This window comes from Akebia trifoliata, chromosome 13 (assembly GCF_017979445.1).
Source record: "Akebia trifoliata isolate Shusen 1 chromosome 13, ASM1797944v1, whole genome shotgun sequence".
Lineage (NCBI taxonomy): Eukaryota > Viridiplantae > Streptophyta > Magnoliopsida > Ranunculales > Lardizabalaceae > Akebia > Akebia trifoliata.
In genome coordinates, this window is record NC_141387.1 from 6,212,942 (window position 1) to 6,236,832 (window position 23,891).

Below are 23,891 nucleotides of genomic sequence, written 5' to 3' on the forward strand. Positions count from 1 at the left end.
TCTTTTTCATCTGGATACAAAGGAAAAAAGATATGCCGTTCTATGCCCTTGCACATCAGCCGCATACCCAACCACATACCACAACCGTGTGCATTCATCATCATTCGTATTGTAATTAGCCTTGGGTTTTACTCAATTAGTGAAAGTATCTCATCATCACCCTTGGACGTGGGTCGAACCAAGCAAGTTTTTCGGTCCATTCTTCTTTATTTTTTATCTCCAGTTTTAGATTGCTACTGCCAATTTGGTTATTTATTCTTCTATCCACCGAAGATTCAGACTTCTCACAAGAGAATAAGGGAGCTTGAGCAAAAGATAAAATAATTTTGTAAACATGTACATGAGTAATGCAACTTGCCTCAAGAAATGTGTTAATTTACTAATAATAATCTTTTGTAAAAAAAACAACAGACAATATCAACAATTGTGTTCGTTGGATTAAAGTCTGAGGGAGCAAATCTTTACTCATTCAATGACTCACCATACTAATTTCTAGTAGCAAACAAAAGAAGTCGAAGGGAAAGGGTGGAGATCATCCTAGTCCAACAGCTCTTGGGAAAAATGGGTGCTTGAAGTGGAATGAAGAGACCTAAAATACAGAGAAGAAACATGAAGCTCATGGGCATAACAAGAATGGCAAGCCAACTAAGTTTGCTTACCACCAGGTGTACTCCTGCTGCGAATGTTACAACTACCATTGAAAGTGCTATAGCCAACAAACGCATACTCCATCTAAGGGCAAATTCCAATATATTTAAGTCACCTAAGTAGGCCCATAGGAGGATAATTGCAGACGCGATTGAGCTATACATTGCTAGGGTATTGCTGATCACGTAAAAACACCTTGCAACTTCTATTAGCATGTTTTCCTTGCCTTTGTTGTTGTTGATGCTGCTGTTGTTGCTTCTGCTATTGTTGTTGTTGCTATTGTGATTTCCTCCTCCTTCTGGTATTGTAAAGCCAGCTGTGAAAGTTATGGTGACAATAAGTGTTGCAACAACCAAAAGGGCGCTGATTCTGTCCTTGAAAATTTCAATCGCGGGCTTTTCCTCTTTCCCATTATCTATTATTTTTGATTGGCAATCTTTCCTAGTATCTGCTGTAATGAACAGTTGACGCTTGCACAGTGGTGCATTGGTAGTTACCAGGGCTCTCCCTGCTAGAACCTGTAGACGTTAGGAAAGTATATATATTTATCAAAAGGAGAATATATCTATTTTGGTATTTATTTATTTTACCAAAAGGGGCATCTTCTCTATGGTCATTTTTTGCCTATATAACCTTATTTTGAATTTTATTCAGATGTAAGATGTTCTTTTATTTGAGGTTTAAAGGAAAAATATGTATGAAAGCAAACTCACGAAATTGACCCCATATTTTAGTATATTTTTGGTCAAAATAAAACGTATTCAAATAATTGTTGGGAGCAGTGGCGAGGGCCTATATAAAAAGGGTAGAGGTCTTGAGTTCAAGCCCCCACGTTGGCCTCCAACAGAGATTTATGCTGCCTTACATGATATGTGTGATTTGAAGAGTATTCCATGTACCCAGGTGATTTGGGCGAGATATGGTGATTTAAGAGGCCAGTTGCCTCACCTCTACTAGTCAGGCTTATGGGTTCGGACATGCTTGTCGTTAAAAGTAACATGTAATTATCTGTGGATAATTTTCTGATTCATAAAAAGAGAGGGGTCCCTTCAACCTTACTTACTCATAAATAAATATATACAAATATTCAAACAAATATATGTGTTTTGATAAATATTTTAAAAACATGTCTGGACTGGTAATTTGGCAAGATACTCACCCATTTTGGGAAAAGTAGGCCCAACTAATATCATTGAAAGAGAAATACAAAGTTCCTAGGAGTCAGAGTCAGTAGATGTCTTTGAATTTATGAGGAAAATTAACTCTAGTAAAAATTGAATTCCACAATTTGATTGCATTTAACGAAAATTCCAAAAAGAGATCTATTTTACCAAGATATTAGTTTTATTGAAAAAACCGAGTGTTCAATCAAAGGCTAGAATGGGTACTTCAAGTTTTCCATTTGTTACATCTATTTAGTTGGGACCAATGAGGTCATAGAACCATAAGAGTCAACGAAATTCTAGTTACCAAGATATTAGTACACATTTTCTAGAGATCTATTTTCTATTAGGAAATATCTTTATATTCAACCCTCATCGATCCATTGGTATGGTTTCAAAAATCGTCCAAAAGCAAGATGACTCTGGCATTCATGAAGGAGATGAGTCAAGAAGATTGAGATTCCCCTTTTTAGCAGTCTTCTTGTTCCTTCCTCTTCTACTTCATTTTGGTTCACAGACTTGTAAAAATATTTTGTCTCGTCCAAGTTGACATCCATGAATGAGATGATGAGGCAAATTTTCAAGCTTGAAAGTCATATATATTGGACACAATTATTTAATTATTTCAATGGAGTGGACAAAGACCATACCTTTTGAATTGAAGGTTTTCCCTCCTTCCCAGCTTCATAAGGTGTTAGACCTTTTTCATTAGTGATACCAATGTCCACGCTTTTGTTATTAGTGATAACATTTGCAATACTAGCATATCCGTGTATGGTGGCTAAATGCAAAGGTGTGTTTCCTTCTTCATCCCTCTCATTTATAAGCATCTCAAGCTCTGGGGTCTTAAGAATGAATTTGACCACATTTTCTTTATTATTCATAACAGCCACATGAAGACAATTCCGGGCTTGAGAGTCATGCAATTCCCTTGAATCTGGGATGCGTAAAAGGAGCTCTTGAATTACCTTGATATGGCCATTCATGGCTGCCATGTGAATGGGATAGACGCCATTATTGTCCCTGTGGTGGTAGTAGTTGTTGGCATTGGAAAAATTAAGCAAGGAACATACCACATCAACACGACCTAAAAATGCAGCATAGTGAAGGCTACTTCTGCCATCTTTATCTCTCAGCTCAAGGAAGTCCTGTCTTCTCTCCAAGAGTATTTTTATGGTACCTATAATATGCGAGAAAAAGAAGATATAATATCATAATCTCATCAACAATTAAAAACTTCGGAAAACTATGACATGCATGAGTATACATTTGCTGTTAAGAAATTTATGTGGTAAGCTGATGAAGCAATGGCATTGCGCCATGTGTATTGAAAAAGCAAGTGTGATGGGTTGTTGGAGAGAAACTTAGGGAGAAAAATTCTTGAGTGGTTAAGAGTTCTGATTTTTAGTATTTTTAATACACTTGACATCATGCCATTGGTTCATGCTTAGCAAAAAAATTTCATAACAACAAATTTGCACTTGACATGCATGATGTCAAAGTTATATATAGTAAGAGAACTCTTGACCAGAGAGAACTTAGGTGTGTATCCATCTACCTGAATTTGAATTTAGAAGTATCTATTTCATTTTTATCACAAAACCCCCTATCCTCCAAAAGAACCTTATTTTGTCAGGTTTGTTACTTAACAAACCTTGGAGTAGGACCGATATCATTTTAAAATATTAAATACCTATAATACCCTCACTTCTTTAAATCAAATACCTATTATATTCTCTTTCTTCTCAATATTCATTCTTTTCCCATCCTAAAATCATGGATCAAACTCTATTTTAATTTTAATATGAAAATGTAGAGGGTTGTGGTGTTGGACAGGCCATGTGGGTCGACTGATATATTGTAAGGATGATTTCTTGGCTTAAAAGTTTCGGATTTGATTGATTTTTTGTGAGAATGATTTCTTTGGTGATGAGATCATCCTCACAAAAATCAAATCAATATGAAACTTCTAACCCCATTAAAAATGATTTACAAATTAACAATAAAAGTCGACGGTCCACAATTCTTCAACTTTCTAAACCACTTTTGATGAGCTTAGAAGTTTCAAATTGGGTTAATTTTTTGTGAGGATGAGGTTAGAAGTCCCTTGAACGCGTCCCATATATATATGGGGAGCGTTCGGGGACATCTACAAGTCACAACTTTTTTACATCTCTTGGATACTATCCATTTTACAAGATTCAATGGCATCTGGAGGTGTTGTAAGAAACATTGAAAAAATGAATAGCATCCGAGTGGTTGTGTAAAAATAGTTGTAAGTTTTAGATGTCCCTCGAACACGTCCCCATATATATAATAAACCATAATTGTAAGGCCCACTTTCTACTATTGTATGAGGGATAAATGTCTCATTTGCTATAGTTTTATTGGGGACTAACATCTCATCTAGCTACAATTGTTATGGGATCTACTTTGTTTCCTTCCTCTCCTCCCTTTCTAATTTTGTTATATATTACTTAAAACTTTTACTGACTCCCTTTCACGTTAAAGTTTTAATAATACCGCTCCAATTTTATTTTTTTTCACTTTTATCCCCTTTAATCCTACGACATAGGTGAACTCTAGTATATATATAGGGAAGTGTTCGGAGGCCCCCAAAGAGAGCCAAGCATTGTGCCAAACATTTTTTAAAATACGAGTTAGAAGTTTTGAAATTGGCTGATTTTTTGTGAGGATGATTTCTACGATAAGGAGATCATCTTAAACAAATATGCAATTTTGAAACTTTGAACCCTAGTTTACAAGTTGAAAAAATGTGGGTTGTCAATTATTTGTACACCACTTTTGATGGGGATAGAAGTTTTAGAATGAGCTAATGTTTTGTGAGGATGATCTCCTCACCAAAAAATATCATACTAAAAAAAAAATCAGCTCATTTTGAAACTTCTAACCTATATTTTGAAAAATGTTTGACTATTTTTAAGGCCTCTGAACGCTCCTATATATATATATATATATATCAAAAGTGGTTTACAAAAATCAAACGATCCATGATTCTTCAACTTGTAAACTAAGGTTAGAAGTTTCTGAATGAGCTGATTTTTGGTGTGGATGATCTCTTCACCATAGAGATCATCCTCACAAAAATCATCACATTTCAAAACTTTTGGCCCCTATTTTGAAAAGTGTTTGGCTCTTTAGGGTGTTCGAACGTTTCCCATATATATAGGATCAGGTTCAACAGCCAAAGTTTTATCTTATATGGGCTAAAAGTTTTAGAATAGGCTGAATTTTTTTCGAGATTGATTTCCTTGGTGAGGAGACATCATAAAAAAAATCAATCCATTCTAAAACTTCTAACTCTATGAAAAATGGTTACAAACTAACAATTAAAAATTGGTGTTTCAAGATTTTTCAACTTATAAACTAGGGTAAGAAATTTCAGAATGGGCTGATTTTTTGTCAAGATGGTCTCCTCATCATAGAGATCATCCTTACAAAAAAAATCAGCTCATTATGAAAATTTTAGCTTATATAGGACAAAACACTTTGGCTAGAAATTTGGCAACTGGAGATAACATTAAGAGTCAGAAATTTTTCTATATGAATTAAAAGTTTCAGATTGTGCCAAAATTTTGTGAGGATACGGAGACACAAAAAATCAGTCCAATCTAAAACTTCTAACCCTATCAAAAGTGGTTTACAAACTTGAAAAATTATGGATCGTTGATTTTTACGACTAATTTGTAAACAACTTTTGATACAGGTAGAAGTTTTAGAATGTGCTAAATTTTTGTGAGGATGATCTCACCATCATAGAGACCATCTTCACAAAAGTTAGCACAATCTGAAACTTTTAACCCATATAAGAAAAATTCCATAATGTGGATTGTATATATATAGGTTTTGTTCGACGACCAACATTAGGGAGCCAACACCTTTGTGCTATATGGGTTAGAAGTTTCATAATGTACTAATATTTTGTGAGGATGATCATTCTTACAAAAATTCAGTCCATTCTGAAACTTCTAACCCCAGTTTACAAGTTGAAGAATATTAGACCATCAATTTCTAAACCACTTTTGATAGGTCTAGAAGTTTAAGAATGAGATGATTTTTTTTTTTAGCTGAACTCCTCACCATAGAAATCACCTCACAAAAAAATCAGTCAATTTCGAAACTTTTAGCTATATATAACAAAACTTAGGCTTAGTTGTTGAACGCTACCCATATATATATATATATATATATGGGTAGCGATCGGAATCCAGCATTGGGAGCCAAAATTTGCCCTATATGTATAGTTTAAAAGCTTTGGATTTGATTGATTTTTGTGAGGATGATCTCTATTATGAGAAGATCATTCTCACAAAAAATCCCAATTTAAAACTTCTAAATCCATCAAAAGTGGTTTACAAATTATTGATAAAAAATTGGCAATTAAACCACTTTTAATGGATTTAGAAGGCTCAGATTGGGCTGATTTTTTGTGAGGATGATCTTCTCATCGTAGAGATCATCGTCACAAAAAATCAGCTTAACCTAAAACTTCTAACCCAAAATTTGAAAATGTTTGGTTTTACGTGTTTTTACTTATGTCCCTTGAACATTCCTCTTGTTTCGTGATAAAATGACTTGCCAGTTGGTATACTCAATCGACTCCCTGATGTGGAACACGATTTCTCTGTTGCGCATGAAAATGAACTGTCATGTGAGTATATCCACGTCAGCAACTAAAATCAAGAAAAAAAAATGAAATCCTCCTTGCTCATATCATATCTGAGACCTAAATTTTGTCTCCTTCCCCATTTCGTCTTCATCTCCATTTTGTTCTTAAAAAAAAAACAAAACAAAACAAAACCAGGGAAAGGGTCCCGTCCCATTCGTCTCTCTCTCTCATTTCGGACCAAGACAAGGCGAACCTCTCCTTCAAACACCATTCCAGAATCAGAAAATGATGATCAATCTCCATCATTCTGGGTAACCAAGAGCTTATTTCAGAGGGCTGAAATCGAGTGGTCATTTCGGAGTAACCAATACCACTCTATTTCGATGTCTCTGTGTTGTTAAATCTTCTTACGTTAACTATAATTAACATCATCAAAGCCTCCATGAGAGTATGCAAGTTCAAGCTTAATCACATAGATAGATACACTTTGTTTTCGTGCTAGGGTCATGCAAGAATCCTTAAAGGTGACTATTGCTAGAATTTACAACTTAATTTTTTATGTGTTAGGATAATTTCAAATAGATTTCGGATTAGTCTTTGTTTGATTAAATTGTTGGAATAATAATAATAAATGATAAAATAGAGTTTGGGTATGTCTTAAAATCTGGGTTCATACCAACTGTTACATGGGCAGTTACAAAATCTATTCATAACAGTCATGTGGATAGAAAATTGTTAAAAGTTGCAATATTTTTTTCAAGAGTCATGTATAATTTCAAATAGGTATATTAAATGTACATTTTCCAAGAGTTATATACTTCTTCAAAAAAGTATATTAAATGGTAATAGTTACAAAATCTTTTCAAAGAGTTATTTACCTTTCCAACAATCACGTCCCTCCATGAATATGTGTTTAACTGTCATGTTTCTTCTATTTATAATCTATCATTTATTGTATTTTTTTTTATCGATATTTTTATTACCATTCTTCATACCATAGAGAGAGAGTGCAAATCATAATTGTTTCATTGTTCTTGTGGTTTTAAGTACTACTATCACAAGAAGGAGATCGTTATATCCTGGAGACAATCACCAAAGATCATGAGCACCAATGTGAAGTGAATATTGTCTTATAGACATAAAGTCAAACTCTAATCTTGGTTTCATTCAATTTTTTTTTGTTTTTTGTTTTTTTTATTATATATACATCACTATAAGTGTTTGTAATTTAATTTTAATTCAATTTTCATTGGGTATTGTTTTTAATATACTGTCATCTTAAAGAAAATAACATAAATATACCATATCCACAAGTCCAGCCAAACCAACCAACCCAAAAAAGTTTCAAATTGTATGTTAAGTCATCAACATGCCTAACCCCTCTCATTCAAATCAAACTAAAATACTTTTGGAATCTGCATTGCAGCATTAAAGAAGCTTAAACTTCAAATTCTGTCTATGGAAGTCTACCTGAATAAATCAAGAACATTTTCTCTTTTATTCATTGTTTCCTTGATATGCACCTTTATTGGCTGAGAATTGTTTTAGATCTGAAACCCCAAAATTGAACATACCTTGGAGTGGATTCTAACCCCAAAATTTGTTGCATCAAAGATATGATCTGATGCAACAAGGTTATAAATGACAAAATTCTAAGACCATTCAAAAATACAACTTTGAAAAGAAAAAAAAAAAAAGCTAATTTTAACCGTTTGATTTTAGTTTTAAATTTAAGAGTTCAGTATCCATCCATTGTCAACACTAATGATCAAGCTCAAAAATATTTTCTTTTTAAATTTTTTTTCTTTTGAATCTGAGTTTTTCTATGAAACCTTGTTGGTTGTATTTTTTTGATTGCTAATTTGATACTCCACTTGGGTTCAACAACTTTTAGTAAGATTTGAAATCTTAATAAGATAGTCATGGTAGCATCATTCATAAAGTAAGGTTTGTTCAAGCCTTCAAGTAACAAACTCGATAAAGTAAGGGACTTTTTGTAATAAATTTAAAACAGATAGGTTTGGCCAATAAATCTCTCATATATATGTATGGGAAAAGGTTTCATGGTCAAGGTACCATGGATCATGGACCATGGACCGAGGTCCACATTTGGGCCATGTGAATTGTCGCATTGATCCAAATGATAACTTAGCATCTTGTATGTCGTCTAAATTGGACTTGAAAATAATTCTTTTGAAAAAAAACATTTTTTGGCATTGGATCTTGATTTTAAAAACGAATGGTTATTGAAATCTTAGATTTAAAATGTAAATTCAAGGGTGAAAATATATATATTTTCAATTTTATTTATTTTGAATGTTCATCAAATTTTGTGCTTTGCATGCATGTGGCACCTGATAGTGTACTTGGGGTGCCACATTGACATGTGGTCCATAGGAATGGATGGTCCTCTAGACCATATAACAACATCTCTCTCTCTCTCTCTCTCCATAACTCTGAAACTCCTTGCATGTACACATTCCATAAAAAAACATAGATACATCTGTATCCTTAATATTCAGAGTAAAAAAAATAACGTTTATTTTGGCCCTCTATAACACTATGGTATTGGATCATGTTTTCTTAATGCCACAAGTTTCTGACCAAGAAATTTCATTTTTTTTTTTACCTAAGGCAGAAGATAGAAATTTTCTCTCTTATTATGTCATCTGCCCAATATGTCAAACAGGTGTTGGGCTGTGATCAAAAAATCAATCTAATATCCCTTAACCCAAGTTCTTCTTTACACCAAAAACTTTGTTTTTCCTTTTACATTAGCATCATGTCATTGATTCATTATCACACTTTTTTTTTATTTTGTTAGCCCATAGAATACCCCCATCTTAGGACTAGTCTACCTGGGGCCGCACACACCATCCACTACGTGAAAATCCCAAATTTTTCTACAAAAATTTGTTGGGCCTGGCCCGTCGAATTTTAAACCCGAAACTCTGCGGCCCGTGGATCACGTTTTCGGTCGATCAGAATCATTCTCTGCCTCTCTCTCTCTCACTATTTCTCTTTCTTTCTGCTCTCTCTTTCTGTTTCTCTCTCACAGTCGATCGATCGAACTCTCACTCTCTGCCTCTCTCTCTCACTGTTTATCTCTCTCTCTCACTCACTCATTCGATCGACCTCTCTATTGCTTTCTCATAGTAGATCGATTTCTCTCCTTGTCTCTCTCTCACAGTCGATCGATCGACCTCTCACTCTCTCACTCAATCGATCGACCTCTCCATTGCTTTCTCACAGTAGATCGATTTCTCTCCCTGTCTCCCTCGATCTCATCTCTAGATCGATCTCATCTCTGGATCGATGTCATCGCTCTCTATTTGATCTCTGATCTCTCGATCTCTCAACATTAGAAACGATGGGGTGATCTCTCAATCTCGAAGTGATCTGTTGACTGTTGTTTTTTAAGTGACTCTCTCTCTCTCTCTAGGTTGATGGATCCATAAAGTTGTTCAGATTGATGAAGATGAGATCTAGGATTTTGGATTCCTAAAAATATATTAATCTCTGAATTTTCTTTACTTTTTGATGTTGCAGGAAGCATGTGAGACAGAGAACAGCTTGGGGAAGATCTTTGTTGAACGATCTGAAACGGTACAGATTTTGAATTTTAACTTTTTTCGGATTTTAATGTTTTTTGTTAATTTAGATTTTAGAATTTAGAATTTAGAATTGATAAATTTTATGAAAGTAAACAAACTTTATTTAATAAAATTTCTAGGGTTTAACTTAAGTTTTGAAATGCTATAATGTAAGCTGGTATGTAATTTACAGGAGAAGAGGCTTGATGGATGTCAAGAATTGGTCTCTTGAGGTTTATATTAAATCCTTAACATTTGTTAATTAAGGGAGGGGGAATTAGGAAGAAAACACATATGTGTTTGTTGAAAATTTCTAGGGTTTAACTTAAGTTTTGAAATGCTATAATGTAAGCTGGTAAGTAAATTCATGGGAGAAGAGGCTTGATGGATGTCAATTTGAATGGGTGTTTGAGAGGTGGAATTGATAGTGGTGTGTAAATTCAAGGGTTAATTAGGGGAAAAAAGAGAGTAGAAATTGGGGAGAAGATACAGAGGTGTATGTTGAAATTTATAGGATTTAATTTAAATTATGAAATCCAGTAAATTAGGATAGAATGTAAATTCAAATGGAGAAGAGCCATGATGGATGTCAATTTGAATGTGTATTTGAGAGAGAGTAGTAGGGGTAAAGTCCAAATGCCATAATTTAAATTTTTCGATATTTTAGCTTTTGTGTTTTGGGCTTTGGATGGTTGGAGGATTATGCCTCACAAGTTCATTGAAGTGTTTTGCCATGTGTCTCCACGTTTAGAAACAGTGATATGGAAACTTTGACCAATTGGGAGATGGAGTATCTTTGTTCTTTTGCTCTATGTGATGGATACCTCACATTCATTAAGAGCTTATTTTCTTTTATTTCTTAAATTTCCTTCGTGGAGAACACATGTTCTGTTCATTGAGAGGTAGAAAATGCCTATAATATGAATCAACACTGTTGACATAGGTCCTTCATGTAAGAAGATAAAAAGCTATCATGAACTAACAAAGTGGAAAACAGTCCAGGTACCAGATTGAATTTGGCATGATTAAATATGAACAAAAAAATAAACTTAAAATATGTATGTGATAAAAATCAATCTGAATTAAGATCACTACCTGCTGCTTAATGGGACTTAAAAGTAGGGAGCAAGAGTTGGGACTTACTTTCATTTAAGCATATTTATAAGATTCTCAAACTCCCACCATCTAAATGAGTCTCCAACTATAGGCCTTTCATTTGAGATGAAAAATTGGGATACACTTGGATTCTAGCAAATCCTAGCCTTGTGAAGAGCACGCGGGACAAATTGAGCCAAGGAGGAAGTTCTAGGAAACCTTGGTTAGATGGGGAACCAATATCTTTCCATATGGAAGGTAGGAGGAAAATGCTGGGATGGTAACCCCACCAGCTTTTATGGTCACCAGATAACTACTAATTTGGCACCTTATACAACAACCGCGTCGTGATTCGTGACAATGGCTTTCTTACAGACCTTGAGATAAGATTTGTAGTCATTTATAAACTGCTGCCAATTCTTGTTGTCTCAAATGATCAAACTCTTAATCTGGATAGCTTTCCATATCTCGAACGAGAAATTGCAGCCAAGAAAGAGATGATCAACTGTAGAGGCTCAACAGAAAATGTACATGGAGGAAGCAAGGCACCCCCTCATGACATTTGCTTATCCCAAAGATTGGAGTCAGTTATACGAATCTCGCTCCACTATTCCACTCTGTTTAGAGTCATGTTTTCTTTTATTGAAAGTGAGTTCATATTCTTAGTTTAGAACAGAATTACATAATATAAAGGGCAAGATTGTTCAAAAGGATTGAGACAAAAAAAAAACAGAAAACAGATAAATTTTCCCTGATTGAAAATCAATTAAAAATATCCTAACATTCCTTTTGTTTTCGTACCCTCTTAATGATACATGTCGATACTGGGAATTGTGTCCCAATTGCCAACGCATATTCTTGGATTTTTAAACTGCAATTTGCCTTATTATCACAAATGCATGGGACATGGAGCCATATTGTTTACTACCCCATCTGAAAGCGCCCTCGATTCGCGAGGTGCGCGGATCCGCTTTTGACCCTTGAGGTTTGGGAGTCGCCACCTAGTTATTATGGTCTAGGAACCAAACTGACTCTAACATGGATAAAAAGAACTAATCTACCATAAAAAATCTGAATTCGGGGATCAAGTTACGGGGTTGGAAGGTGTTAGGCACCAACCCCGCCCGGCCAAAGCCGGTCTCTACTAACTTCCCAAGTAAATTACATTTCTAAAACCTAGATAAAAATAAATATAAAAAAATATATACCTTTCCGATAGCAAGGATTTTGCTCCCTCAGATCTGACAAAAAAAATTCCTTGTACTGTACTCCCTTGCTTCGTTCTGTCTCCGGATTTGACTTCGGATCTCCTAGATCAATGTATCTCTTTGTTTCTGAATCTGAACTCTTCAAGTTTGTTGCGGATTTAGGAGTGTTTTTGGAGGGATTTTAGGGGTTTTCTAGACTAAAATTGAAGGGGGGATGTTAGGTAAGGAGTTGGGGCTCCAAAACTAGGGTTTATGGGAGGCTAGGGGAGCTTCTAGACCTACTTCTCTTAGGGTTTATGATTTGATACGAAAATAGGGTGTGAGCACCTCTATTTATAGATGTTTTTAGGGGTTGATTTGGATAGAGTTAGTGTTTAATTAGAGATCTTTTAATTAGAGTTGTGTTTTAGTTAGACTTATTTTAGGTAGAATTGTTTTTTAATTAAAATTGTTTTAGGTAGAATTTTTTTTAAGTTAGAACTCTATTAGATAGAGTTATTATTTAATTAGAGTTCTATTATGACTTTTGGTCTTATTTGATTGACTTTTAATATTTTGACTTTAGTCTTAATTGATTGACTTTTAATATCTTGACTTCAGTCTTGCTTGATTGACTTTAATTTTGACTTCAGTTTTGCTTAATTGACTTTAATACCTTGACTTCACTCTTGCTTGATTTACTTTTAATTTTTGGAGAATCCCCTTCCATTATTTCTTTAATTCTTTGGACCCCCAAATGGAGGGGTCTTTAAAGAAATATCTCACGAACCCTCAACAATTTTGCCTGAAAGTCCGATTGATCGATTTTTTAGGTTCAAAATTTTAAATTAATTTCATCAATGTTTCACTTTAATTATTTAATATTTTATTTATTAATTTCGAATTTTTTAATTATGAAAATTGTGAAATTACCGTTTTGCCCCCGGAGAGGACTTTTCACGTTTCAAGTCGGTTTTTAATGTTCTAGGATGTTTTAGAATCGGTTTTTCGTAAGGAATTCAATAAGAATGTTGGTTTGTGTCATTTATGAAAATTTTTATGTGAAATGATTGTGAACTTTATGAGGGGCATTTTAGTAATTTTGTCAAATTCTGTTAAAATTGGTGAAATGATTTATTTGGTTATGATTCGTCATTTTATATGTTCGAATGGATTTTCCTAAGCGTAGCGTAGGCTCTAACGTTTTTTTTGAGATTAGGGGTATTTTGGTAATTTGATCAATTTTTAGTGATTTTTATCGTGAAGCTTCTTTTTGTCTGCAAGATGATGATTTCTATGTTTCTGAGGTCGTATTTTCCTAGCGTAGCGTGATTTCTAAGGTTTTATCAATTCGAGATACCTCATCCGGATTTCTGAAACATATCGGGTAACAAAATAAAGCAATGGAATACACACCCATCATTGGGAATCATTGCGATCAGGTTGACGAGTTGATTAATCAGGTGGATGCAAAAATGGGGTGTCTACACCATCGTATCTGATTTCCCTTCTTTTATTGAAGTACATTGTCACATGGTGGTGGTGGCAGTGTCCGTGTGTGCTCACAGGTAATCAGTGGCATCAACATGGGTAGCAATTGTGGGTATCACGTGTTAGTACCATATCCAGTGAAAGCCCTAATTCCCATTTAATCTTCATGGCTTCTTGTGATCGCTTAATCTTAGCTTTGTTCATTACTTTGTCATTGTCGTGCATCGACTTTTTAACCGTGGCAGCCAGTCATCTGTTGGACACACCAGCCGCTCCACCCCCTACGCCGACCTTCCCTGCTATGCTCATTCTTCCTAAGCCCACATTACCTCCATTGCCTTCCATCCCTACGATGCCTAAGCCCACCTTGCCACCATTGCCAACCATCCCAACTCTCCCAAAATCTACATTGCCACCTTTGCAAAGCACCCAATTGCCTTCTTTGCCAAAGCCTGCATTGCCTCCACTCCCTACTTTGCCTACCATGCCCACTTGCCCAAAGCTCACAATGCCTCCACTGCCAGCAACTAAATTACCCACTTTACCATCAAACTTCCCCTCAATTCCCACCATACCTACCACAATTCCATCAATCCCTTTTCTCTCTCCTCCCCCTTCAACCACTAGCCCATGAAATGCTCAAGTTATATTGCGTAGAACAAATACATTGATGATGCCAGAAATAACTGCATGCAGTTCATTATTATTAGTCCATTTTGGAAGGCCTTTAACCTATTTAGTTAGATTTATCTATGTGAGCTTGATGTGCTGATTATTTATATTTTTATTTGTTCGTGGTTTTATTTGTATGGTTATATAATTCCATATTATTTGTTTCTTTATTGAAATTATAATTGAGTGTATTATTCTATGCCTAGTTTTTAATGCCAAAATCATGGAGTGCTATTTGGTTGCAAATTTCACGTCCCTTCTGTTCATTCCCTTTCTTTTAATGTGAGCGATCACAAATACCTAGTATGTTTTTTTATTTTGGTCATATATGTCATTCTGTCTATCTTTCTTCTCATCTTTGAATGGTGTACATTCCCTCTTTTCCCAATTTAGGGCGGATGAGGAACTTGTTGATCCAAAAAAGTATCTCGAGGAATCTTGCAAGCCAAGGTGTGTGAAACCTTTACTTGAATATCAGGTAATTTACTGCCTATTGAATTTATAAATGTTTTCTATGTATGTATCACCACTTCAAAATGTTCCCTGTGCTTGCTTGTCTTTCTTTAATTTATTTTGGGAATCACCACTTCGAATGTTCCTAATGCTTGAATGTCTTCCTATAATTTATTTTGGGAAACAATTAGTTGCTCTCAATCAGGTTTCAACACTGTTTATACCAAGATTCATGGCTAGAATTCGTCGGGACTATTCCAATGTGTTCTCCTAGACATTGAGATTCTTCTTCTCTTTTTCAGATACAGCATCGAATTGTTAAAAAGCTAGTATCTAGGCTCCGTAAAATTCTTCCTATAGCATTAGAAACAGAGGAGAACGATATTGAATTTTCGGAAGATTGTCCATGGTAAATACACACTTTCTGAGATATCAGTCCTATGAAAATTTGGTGAACTTGCTATCAAATATGAACACTTTTAAGATATCGGAAATCCGTTCAAGGGTTTCTCATAAAGGACTGCAACTACAAGTAAAGTATGAGTTGGATGTTTAATTGCAACTTTTGAATTATGGCCTCCTAAATCTGGGATTTTGGACTGACGTTGGATTGCTTGGGTTGATGATCTGCCTATTTCCTTGCCTCCTTTGATATATATATTAGTCTTATTTTGAATCAGCCTGATTTTTTTTAGAATAATGCTGAAGTGACCTCAAGATTGGTCCTCACATTGCACACCCTGACGGGAAAGTGTATGGTAACCATAGATGCTTTTCCTTTAGATACGAGTGAAAAAAGCATCTATGGTTTCTATGCACTTTCACGTCAAGATGTGTGATGTGAGGTCCAATCTTGAGGTCACTCCAGCACGACTCTTTTTTTTTTTTAGCAAGCTCTGCCTTGTCTATCTTATGCAAGTATTATTCTTATTTTGGATTGCTTGTGATTGCAACATTTGTTTCTTCTTACTTTTTTGGGGGGTCTTGCATATTCAATCTGATCCATTTAAAAGGTGCATATAGAGCACATGTTGCCTAAAACAGGAACTGTATTCCAGTGTGAATTTGTTCTGAATGCCATTATGTGTTCTTACTTTGAAATGTGAAAATTTATTAAACATAAAATACCTACATTGTGTGTATTAGTAATTTTTGTCTTTCATGGATGTTGAGTGTGGATTGAGGAACATTAATCCTATATTTAGTGATTAATGTTGAACTATCATTTTTGTTTGAACATCATCACTTCTTTTTAAAGCCATGACATTTTTTTCTTCTATTCTCTCACTTCCTCGTAAAGCTTTATGGATGTTCTATTGATGGAAACCAACTATTTCTAGTATATGAATACATGGAAAATAATAGCCTTGCACTTGCACTATTTGGTAAAAAGAACCCTTTTTCGTCAACTTTAGACTATATTTCGGATTGTTTCTTTTCATTTGTTCCAACCATATAATAAAAAATTGTAAGACTTGGTGTTACTTAGGTCGTGAGGAGAACCGATTGAACTTGGACTGGTCAAGAAGGCATAAAATATGCTTGGGGATAGCAAAGGGTTTAGCATATCTTCATGAAGAGTCAACATTGAAAATGGTTCACTGAGACATAAAGGCAACCAATGTGCTTCTTGACGAGGATTTTAATGCTAAGATATCTGAATTTGGTTTGGCTAAACTTGACAATGATGAGAACACCCATATCAGCACAAGAATAGTTGGAACTATGTGAGTCATTTTTTACTTTCTTCTCCATTCCTCTTTGCTTTTCCTCCACATTTCATTTTTATTGAACTTTCAGTTACTATTGGTATGGAGTCAACTCACCTTAGAATAATGTTGTATGCGAAGAATGATGCTTTGATCATGCCTAGCCACTATGTCATCGATTATATATAGAGCATTTTGTGGTATCTCTTGGAGTAAATGAGATGATCAGATGGTTTCTTATATGCCTTTAAATGGGCTAAAAAGTGGGCTTAGTTTAGGTTTTATTGTGTGCCTAGATTTGGCTATTCATTTGGTTAGGTTCCCATAGTCCATAGATGAAGTTCTCTCTGTATCTCTCATGCTCAATTTGATGCTCTAGCATTTTTAGTCACCTCAAAACACCTCTAGATAATGCTGTGAATGGTTGGTAATCAAAAATCAAAATTGTGTAGAACAAGTGTAGCAGAGTTGTGGGTGTTGCCATAGTGAATGGAAAGACTAGGAAAGAGGAAACATGAATGAGCACATACGAGGGAATCTAGAAGTATCCGTGATATGTGGTAAAATAAAGTAGATTCAACTAAGATGGGTCAGGTATGTGCAACAAAATGATGAAAGCATCATCCAAAAGAAGCAATTTGGTGCGGGTTGTAAGCTTTATAACGGTGAGAGAAAGACTGAAAAATTCATGGACTGGAGCAGTAAAAAAAGATTGTAAGTACATGTGCAAACTATGTACTATTCTGTTGCTATATTGTTTGATTCTATTATTCTCTGTTTATGTTTAGAGATGTTGGTGAATGTTTCAAAATTTCTTTAGTTTTTCTTGGAAAATTTTATATCTCAGATATACTTGATTTTATTGGAGACACTATTGAGAAGGATAGCGAGTGTGATTTACACATTTATGTTTTTAGTAGTTCTCTCTTTTGTAATGTAGCACGGCTTAATTTCAATTGTTGGACTTAGTATTTTGCAAACTATGTACTATTCTAATGCTATATTGTTTAACCATGAAAATTGGATTTTATAGTGGATATATGGCTCCTGCATATGCAATGAGGGGTTATTTGACGAACAAAGCGGATGTTTATAGCTTTGGAGTCGTAGTATTAGAGATTGTCAGTGGGCAGAGCAACACAAATTAGGCCTATATTATTCGAAGTATAAAAACATTAGGATATCTCAATATGTCAAAATCATCAAATTCAGTGTCATCCTCAGTCTATGACGCTTCATTGGTAAAATAGTCACCTCATCTTCATCAAGGTCATCTCCTCTTACTATTGGTCCTTGTGATTAGCTAATGTATAACATTTTGCAATGTAACCAATATCTCTCACTTGACAGTTTGTGAATAAATTGCGATATGCTAAAGAAGGTGCCAAGGATTTAATGGATAGAACATGTGCAGACCTACCATGGAAAATTCGCCTCGAAGTTGATGGAAAAGACATTGAGATCCCAAAGGTGAAGTCACGCTTTCTTTGTTGTTATTATTGACATAATTAATACAATAGGCCATTGTCAATTTTTTTCTCGTCACTCTTAATGTTCCTTCGTAATCTTTTTCAGACAGGATGCTGAGGGTGTCATTGTGCTCAACATCGGAAGTTACATGGGAGGAGTAGATTTTTGGCAAAATGATTATGATCATGATGATGATTTCAATCTTCAGTCCATGCATGATAAACTGCTTGAGGTTGTATGTATCAGTGGAGCATGGCACCTTGGTAAACTTCATGTATGGGTTTTGTTGTTTTTTTGCATTATTTCTGAAGTTTTAAATATAGAGATTCTATTGCCATACCAACTTTTGATAATGCCACCCCAATTTATTTTCTAAATCACCGAAGAATTAGCACACACTTGCAGTGACATTAGCAAAAGTTGGTGTGGCAATAGAAGCTCTCTTTAAATAGCATGCCAATCATTGCTGAAATGAGTTGTTGTTTTCATCGTTATAATTATTGGGGTCTTATTCTACAGGTTGGACTTTCATAGGCGAGGAGATTAGCCCAAGGAGGAGTGATAAGAATACAAATTTCAAGTCCTTTCCCCATTTAGATAGATGGAGAGCCATTTATACAACCACCTGGCTGTTTAGAAATAACACATCATGGACAGGTATAATTTGTTCGGAGTTTCATTCACACTGATATGTCCTGGCACAACATCCTCGGTTGCGTACTTCATACACATACACACACACACACACACACAAGGTTATCCAATTCATTCGAAAGGTACCAACTGTGAACCGGTTCAAACCAACCTGTTCGTTGTGGGTTTGTGAAATGTAACAAATCTGATGAATTCCATTCTACTTTATTGTTTTTAAATCCCCCTCCACATGATAATAGTTGTGAAAGCCTATTATGCTTCCCGTTCTCGTTCTTTTTTTTTTTTTGTTCTTTTAGTATGTAGTTATAGTTCTTCCTCTTTGAATGGTTTTTACTTATCGATGGATGCAATATAGGGAAAATGATTAATGAAATGCTGCATGCAGGAGGATGTGCTAGAAAGGGCGAAAAAGGCCAAGGAAAAAGCGGCACGTGAAGCACGAGAGTTCATTCCCCAATCTACAACGATAACAACACTGACCTCCACCAAAGATGTTGCCGATCCAGTAATTTCAATATCATTTGATCTTATTTAGTTTAATTATTATCAGTTATTTATAGCTTCGACAAAATTTTCGATCTTAACAAAGAGGTTTACATGTATATTAATTTTGGGTTATTTAATTTAATTTGGAGCTTGTTTTATGATTTTTCTTTTATTTTTTCTTTTTCTGATTTTTTTATTATATTATTTCGTTCATTGTGATTGGTGAATTAGAGAACCGTGCTATTGTTTGTTAAACCTCCAAAATTTGACGGTCATACTCTATGGATTTTTTTTTTAATTTTTTTTGAAGTCCATTCTCCAATAATTTGATAGTCTAGGGCCGTCAAAAAAAAAAATTCTACAAGAGAATATTTGACGGGAGGGTCCGTCAAATTTCTCAAAATTTGACGGGCTAAGACCGTCAAATATGGGCCTTTTTCACATAGTGATCCCTCCCTGTCACGTGTTATAACAAGTAAGTAGCCACTTTAGAAGTAGGGGCATATAGAGATTCGAAGATATGGCAAACTCAATCATACCTTACCATCTCAGCTAACCCTAGTGGGTAATTTATTATCTACTTATCACCATTTTTTGTTAATAAAATATCTACTCCATGTACCCTAGTGATGATTTCTCTCTGGTCATCTCTTTATATTTTGTTTCATTTTTTTGTTCGTTCTAATTGAATCTTATTATAAGATGGATTTATAGAAGTAATTGAATCACAAAATCTTATTTTTAAATTTATAACAATATTTAAATTATTTATAAGTTAATTATTTCCAATCAAAAAATTACAAAGCCAAATTTACAATCTTGCCCGTTTTCATAAAGAATGTTGTTTTCTAACTTAAAAGGCTTCGCTTGGTCAATACTCGGCTGATGTGGCATGGACACGGAGCCATAGATCTTTTTTCCTTGGGATACACAGCTATACATCTTTTATTTGGATGTGTGGTTGTGTATTCCGAGGCAAAAGTTCTATGGTTCCATGTCCATGCCACATCAACTGAGTATTGACCGAGTGTAGACTTTCTAGTTAGAAAAATCAAAACTCTTACGTAAACTTGAATGATATTTTTAAAAGTATAAGACATTTACAAAAAAGTCATCAACTTTTGACAATTCTAGCTCATTGTTTATTTTAATTACCAAAACGTGAGCGATATCGAATTCGGAGGTTTTTAAAGTGACTATTTCACAGGTTTAAAGTGACAATTGCAAAATAGTTACTTCGTTATGAATTTTTTTTTGTTTTTAAACAAAAATGTGACTGTTCACGTTTTGTTACTTAAAATGAACAGTGAGCCGGAATCGTAAGTAATTCATTTCTAACTCACAAAATAGTAGGTCACCTTAAAAATATCGGACGAATTAACTTGAGCTACATTCACATTCGCTCAATGTACACATCCAAGATCAAGATGACTTGCCAAAGTCATTTTGATCTTAGAAAAAAAAAAAAAATCATGATATGCAAAAAAGTGGATTTCAGAAAATGTTGATAATCTAACTTAGCCACGTGGCAACTCAATTGACTTATCTGATGTGACAGGCTCGAGTCGAAATTGAAGATGTGCTCTCCTTGAGATACAAAATTATTGTTCTTCATAAAAAAAAGTGCAGTTTTGTATCCCAAGGAGAGTACATCAAAGACTTCCGAGCTTGTCACATCAGGTAAATCGATTGTGCATGCCACATGCCTAAGTCAGATTATCACAACTCTTTCACAAAACAAATCATATAAGAGTGCTGATAATCTGACTTAGGCACATGGCTACGTAATCGACTTACCTGACATGGAAAGCACGGTGTCACTAGATGTGGTCTCCTTAGGATACAAATGCAATTTCCCATTAAAAAAAAGTGCAGTTTTGTATCCAGACTAGAGTAGATCTATGGTTTTCAGTTAAGGCTATTGAGTATGCCATGTGCCCAAGTCACCTATCACCTCAGTTAAGTCTTTGAGTATGCCATGTGCCCAAGTCAGATTATGATCACGACTCATCATATAAACCAAAATGAAGAATAAAAATGTATAGAATTTAATGACTTACGGGTATGATTCTGTATGACGGCTGCATGAAGAGGTGTCTTTCGTTTACTTAATTCGTGGAGGATACGACCATCATCATCGATTGGCAAGCCTAACAACTGGTTGACAATTTCATCAAGCCCTCCTTCAGCTGCCAGGTAAAGCGCAGATTCTCCAAATTTATTAACCAAATTCGGCAATTCTTCATCTTCATCAATCAACCGTTTAGCCACTGTTTGGTGACCCTTTCTTGTAGCTTCAAGCAAAGCTGTATTTCCATCCTTATTTTTCTTTCTCAACATATTCCCTGTTTCCAAATCTACTATTCTTTTGGCGAAATCGATGAGAACATTAACGACTAGTAAATGTCCGTGTCTAGCAGCGTTATGCAGTGCAGTGTCGCCCTTAATGTTTGTGTTTGTTAAAATAGACGGAAAGCGTTCACATATTATTTGAACCATCTCATGGTGCCCAAAGCTTGCTGCTAGATGAAGTAGTGTGTTCTCTTGAGGGCTCTTTAGTAGTGTTGCTTCGATATTTTCTGTTGTTAGTCTCTTCAAGTAATTTATGTCACCTCTTGTGACTGCTTGGTACAATTTCGGGTCAACAGGTTGTTCTTGCTTCATTTCCATCTCAATTTCTTTTTTTGATTCAACCGGTGTCGGTTGTTGCTGGTTTGGAAGTTGTTCTTCTTCTTTTTTCATCGCGTGGTCGTAGCTTTTTCTGTGTTGCTCCCCCTGGGGCTCAATCTTCAATTCGGCCTCTTTAGGCTCCGACTCCGCCATCTTACGCTCCCGCTCTAGCACTACCTCGTGCTTACGCTTCATTTCCACCTCTGCCCAATGGTATTTGCCACCTTTAATCCTTCCTTTACTTTCTAGCCTTTCTGTTCCTGGAACTCCACCTCTCACTTGATCACTCCAAAAGAAATACATATTTTTCTTGGCTACAATTTTCAACCTGTCTTCTTAAAAGGCTGGCTTCTGTTAATCTGTTCTATTATAATTTGTACATATCCTTAAACACCCATGCATCAGTGTTCTGAAATATCATTAACGCTTCGTCTAGGTTGAGAGTCTTTTCTAAGGAAATAGAGAATAGGGGGAACATTTGAATTGATATTGATTCTGATCCAAAAGTGTCAAATTTCTAGAATAAATTACAGACTAAGCAAGGTACCGTTGAAGATCTTTTGTATAAAACAAGTTTGGACTTTGACTTTGTATTATTATTCAATGATTTAAACATTTGTTATTTATACAGGGTGAAATGGTAAGGGGGACGATCCGTACAATATCTACCGAATTAATATCTTACCCATTTTATCTTTTAATAAAAAGGTGAAATATATTAATTTTTTATATAATAAATATTTGTTTGCATTTATTGTTAAAATACTAAATGCAAATAAGATAAAGATAATACTTGAATAACACAAACAAAAACACAAAAGTGATAAAAATGATGTGGTGGTGCACATTTAACCGTAGATGCCTTTTACTCGTAACTCGTGGAAAAGCATCTACGGTAATATGGGCGACACCACATCATTTTGTCACCTTTGTATCATCCCAGCACGACTCATAAGATAATTAGATCTAAAGAATAAATGTCCTTACTATTTATTATGTAAATAAGTATTTATCAAAAAAAAAATTATTATACCCTTATCTGTTTCACTAAAATAAAAAAAAGATAAAAACATTCTTGGGGAAAAAATGTTGGAGAATGCTAGCATTCTAATAAAGTCTTAGACGTTTGGCATTCTATTTTTGTTAAGCAAGCAAAAATTTTATTAAAAAAAAAAGAAGAAAATGAGAGAAAATTACAATTTTTTGGATGTTAGCATTCCCTTTATATAAAGAGTAGGTATCTAGTAAAGTGTCTCGTTCCCAACCAAGGTCTGGTGGCACTTCATTTTATGCCACGTTTTTAAGGACCCATTATTCATATGGATAGGTGCTCCATCCCATGGTGAACCTACGTATCAAAAATCATAGTGTTTGCTAACTTGTATCCACGAGATCTAATCTCTTGAAAAAGAATTCAAATCCAACGATTAGAAATCATTCTTAAGACAACGCTATAATCAATAGATGCACATCACCAACCAAACTGATCTTTTATACGTAGATTTACCAAGGGATGGACGACAGATCTATATGGTCAATGGGTCACCAAAATGCCAGATGGCATAAAATGGGGTGCCACCTTCCTTGGTTAGGAACAGGACACTTGCCTGGATCCCTACTCTTATATATAAAATGAGATTTGATTTTGTTATAAATGAGACTACTTTAGTACCTTTGTAAGATTCAAATCTTATGAGATGTTATTATTATTATTTTAAGGAGTTTAAGGGAAGCAATAGAGGATCTGCTCCCTAGAATTCTTGGTGCTAGAAAATGAAATCAAAATAAAATATTTTTAGACTATGAAAATGGAGGGCCAGCAAACTCCCTAATTTAAAACTTAAATACTTAACAGTGCAAAATATTTTTATTTTTTATTTTTTATTTCATTTTAAAAATTCTTAAAATTTTGAGATTCATGGATGATCTCAAAATCCTTCCAACTTGGTCTAGATCTTTCTTTTGTTACA

At 34.8% G+C, this 23,891-nt stretch overlaps 2 protein-coding genes and 1 long non-coding RNA gene across 16 annotated transcripts; 2 read left to right on the forward strand and 1 right to left on the reverse strand.

The window, feature by feature from the left end:
* Positions 1-334: 334 nt before the first annotated feature.
* LOC147387565 (protein ACCELERATED CELL DEATH 6-like) lies at positions 335-21,603 on the reverse strand. Its single transcript, XM_086421955.1, has 3 exons — positions 21,312-21,603; positions 2,462-2,991; positions 335-1,166 (listed from the first exon to the last, which is right to left on the reverse strand). The coding sequence occupies exons 1-3, from the start codon at positions 21,589-21,591 to the stop codon at positions 486-488; spliced, it is 1,491 nt and encodes a 496-aa protein (XP_086278081.1). The 5' UTR covers positions 21,592-21,603; the 3' UTR covers positions 335-485.
* On the forward strand, positions 9,650-19,368 carry LOC147387566 (diacylglycerol kinase 2-like). 14 transcript variants are annotated; one of them, XR_015171401.1, is made up of 8 exons: positions 9,650-9,860; positions 9,989-10,047; positions 14,686-14,761; positions 14,873-14,957; positions 17,992-18,111; positions 18,221-18,385; positions 18,631-18,768; positions 19,151-19,366. XR_015171401.1 is itself a non-coding variant. In XM_086421404.1 (7 exons), the coding sequence occupies exons 3-7, from the start codon at positions 14,703-14,705 to the stop codon at positions 18,643-18,645; spliced, it is 444 nt and encodes a 147-aa protein (XP_086277530.1). In that variant the 5' UTR covers positions 9,650-9,860; positions 9,989-10,047; positions 14,686-14,702; the 3' UTR covers positions 18,646-19,098. The 14 variants fall into 14 exon arrangements, 2 of the variants coding, with proteins under 2 accessions (XP_086277530.1, XP_086277529.1); XR_015171405.1 differs by lacking the exons at positions 9,650-9,860; positions 14,686-14,761 and adding exons at positions 16,422-16,659; positions 17,675-17,910 and having other exon boundaries at positions 9,985-10,047; positions 18,217-18,385; positions 19,151-19,345; XR_015171407.1 differs by lacking the exon at positions 9,650-9,860 and adding an exon at positions 16,422-16,659 and having other exon boundaries at positions 14,873-14,929; positions 18,217-18,385; positions 19,151-19,341.
* LOC147387567 (uncharacterized) lies at positions 21,310-22,549 on the forward strand. Its single transcript, XR_015171607.1, has 2 exons — positions 21,310-21,447; positions 21,672-22,549. It is a non-coding gene; the product is annotated as an uncharacterized LOC147387567 (long non-coding RNA).
* Positions 22,550-23,891: the final 1,342 nt, after the last annotated feature.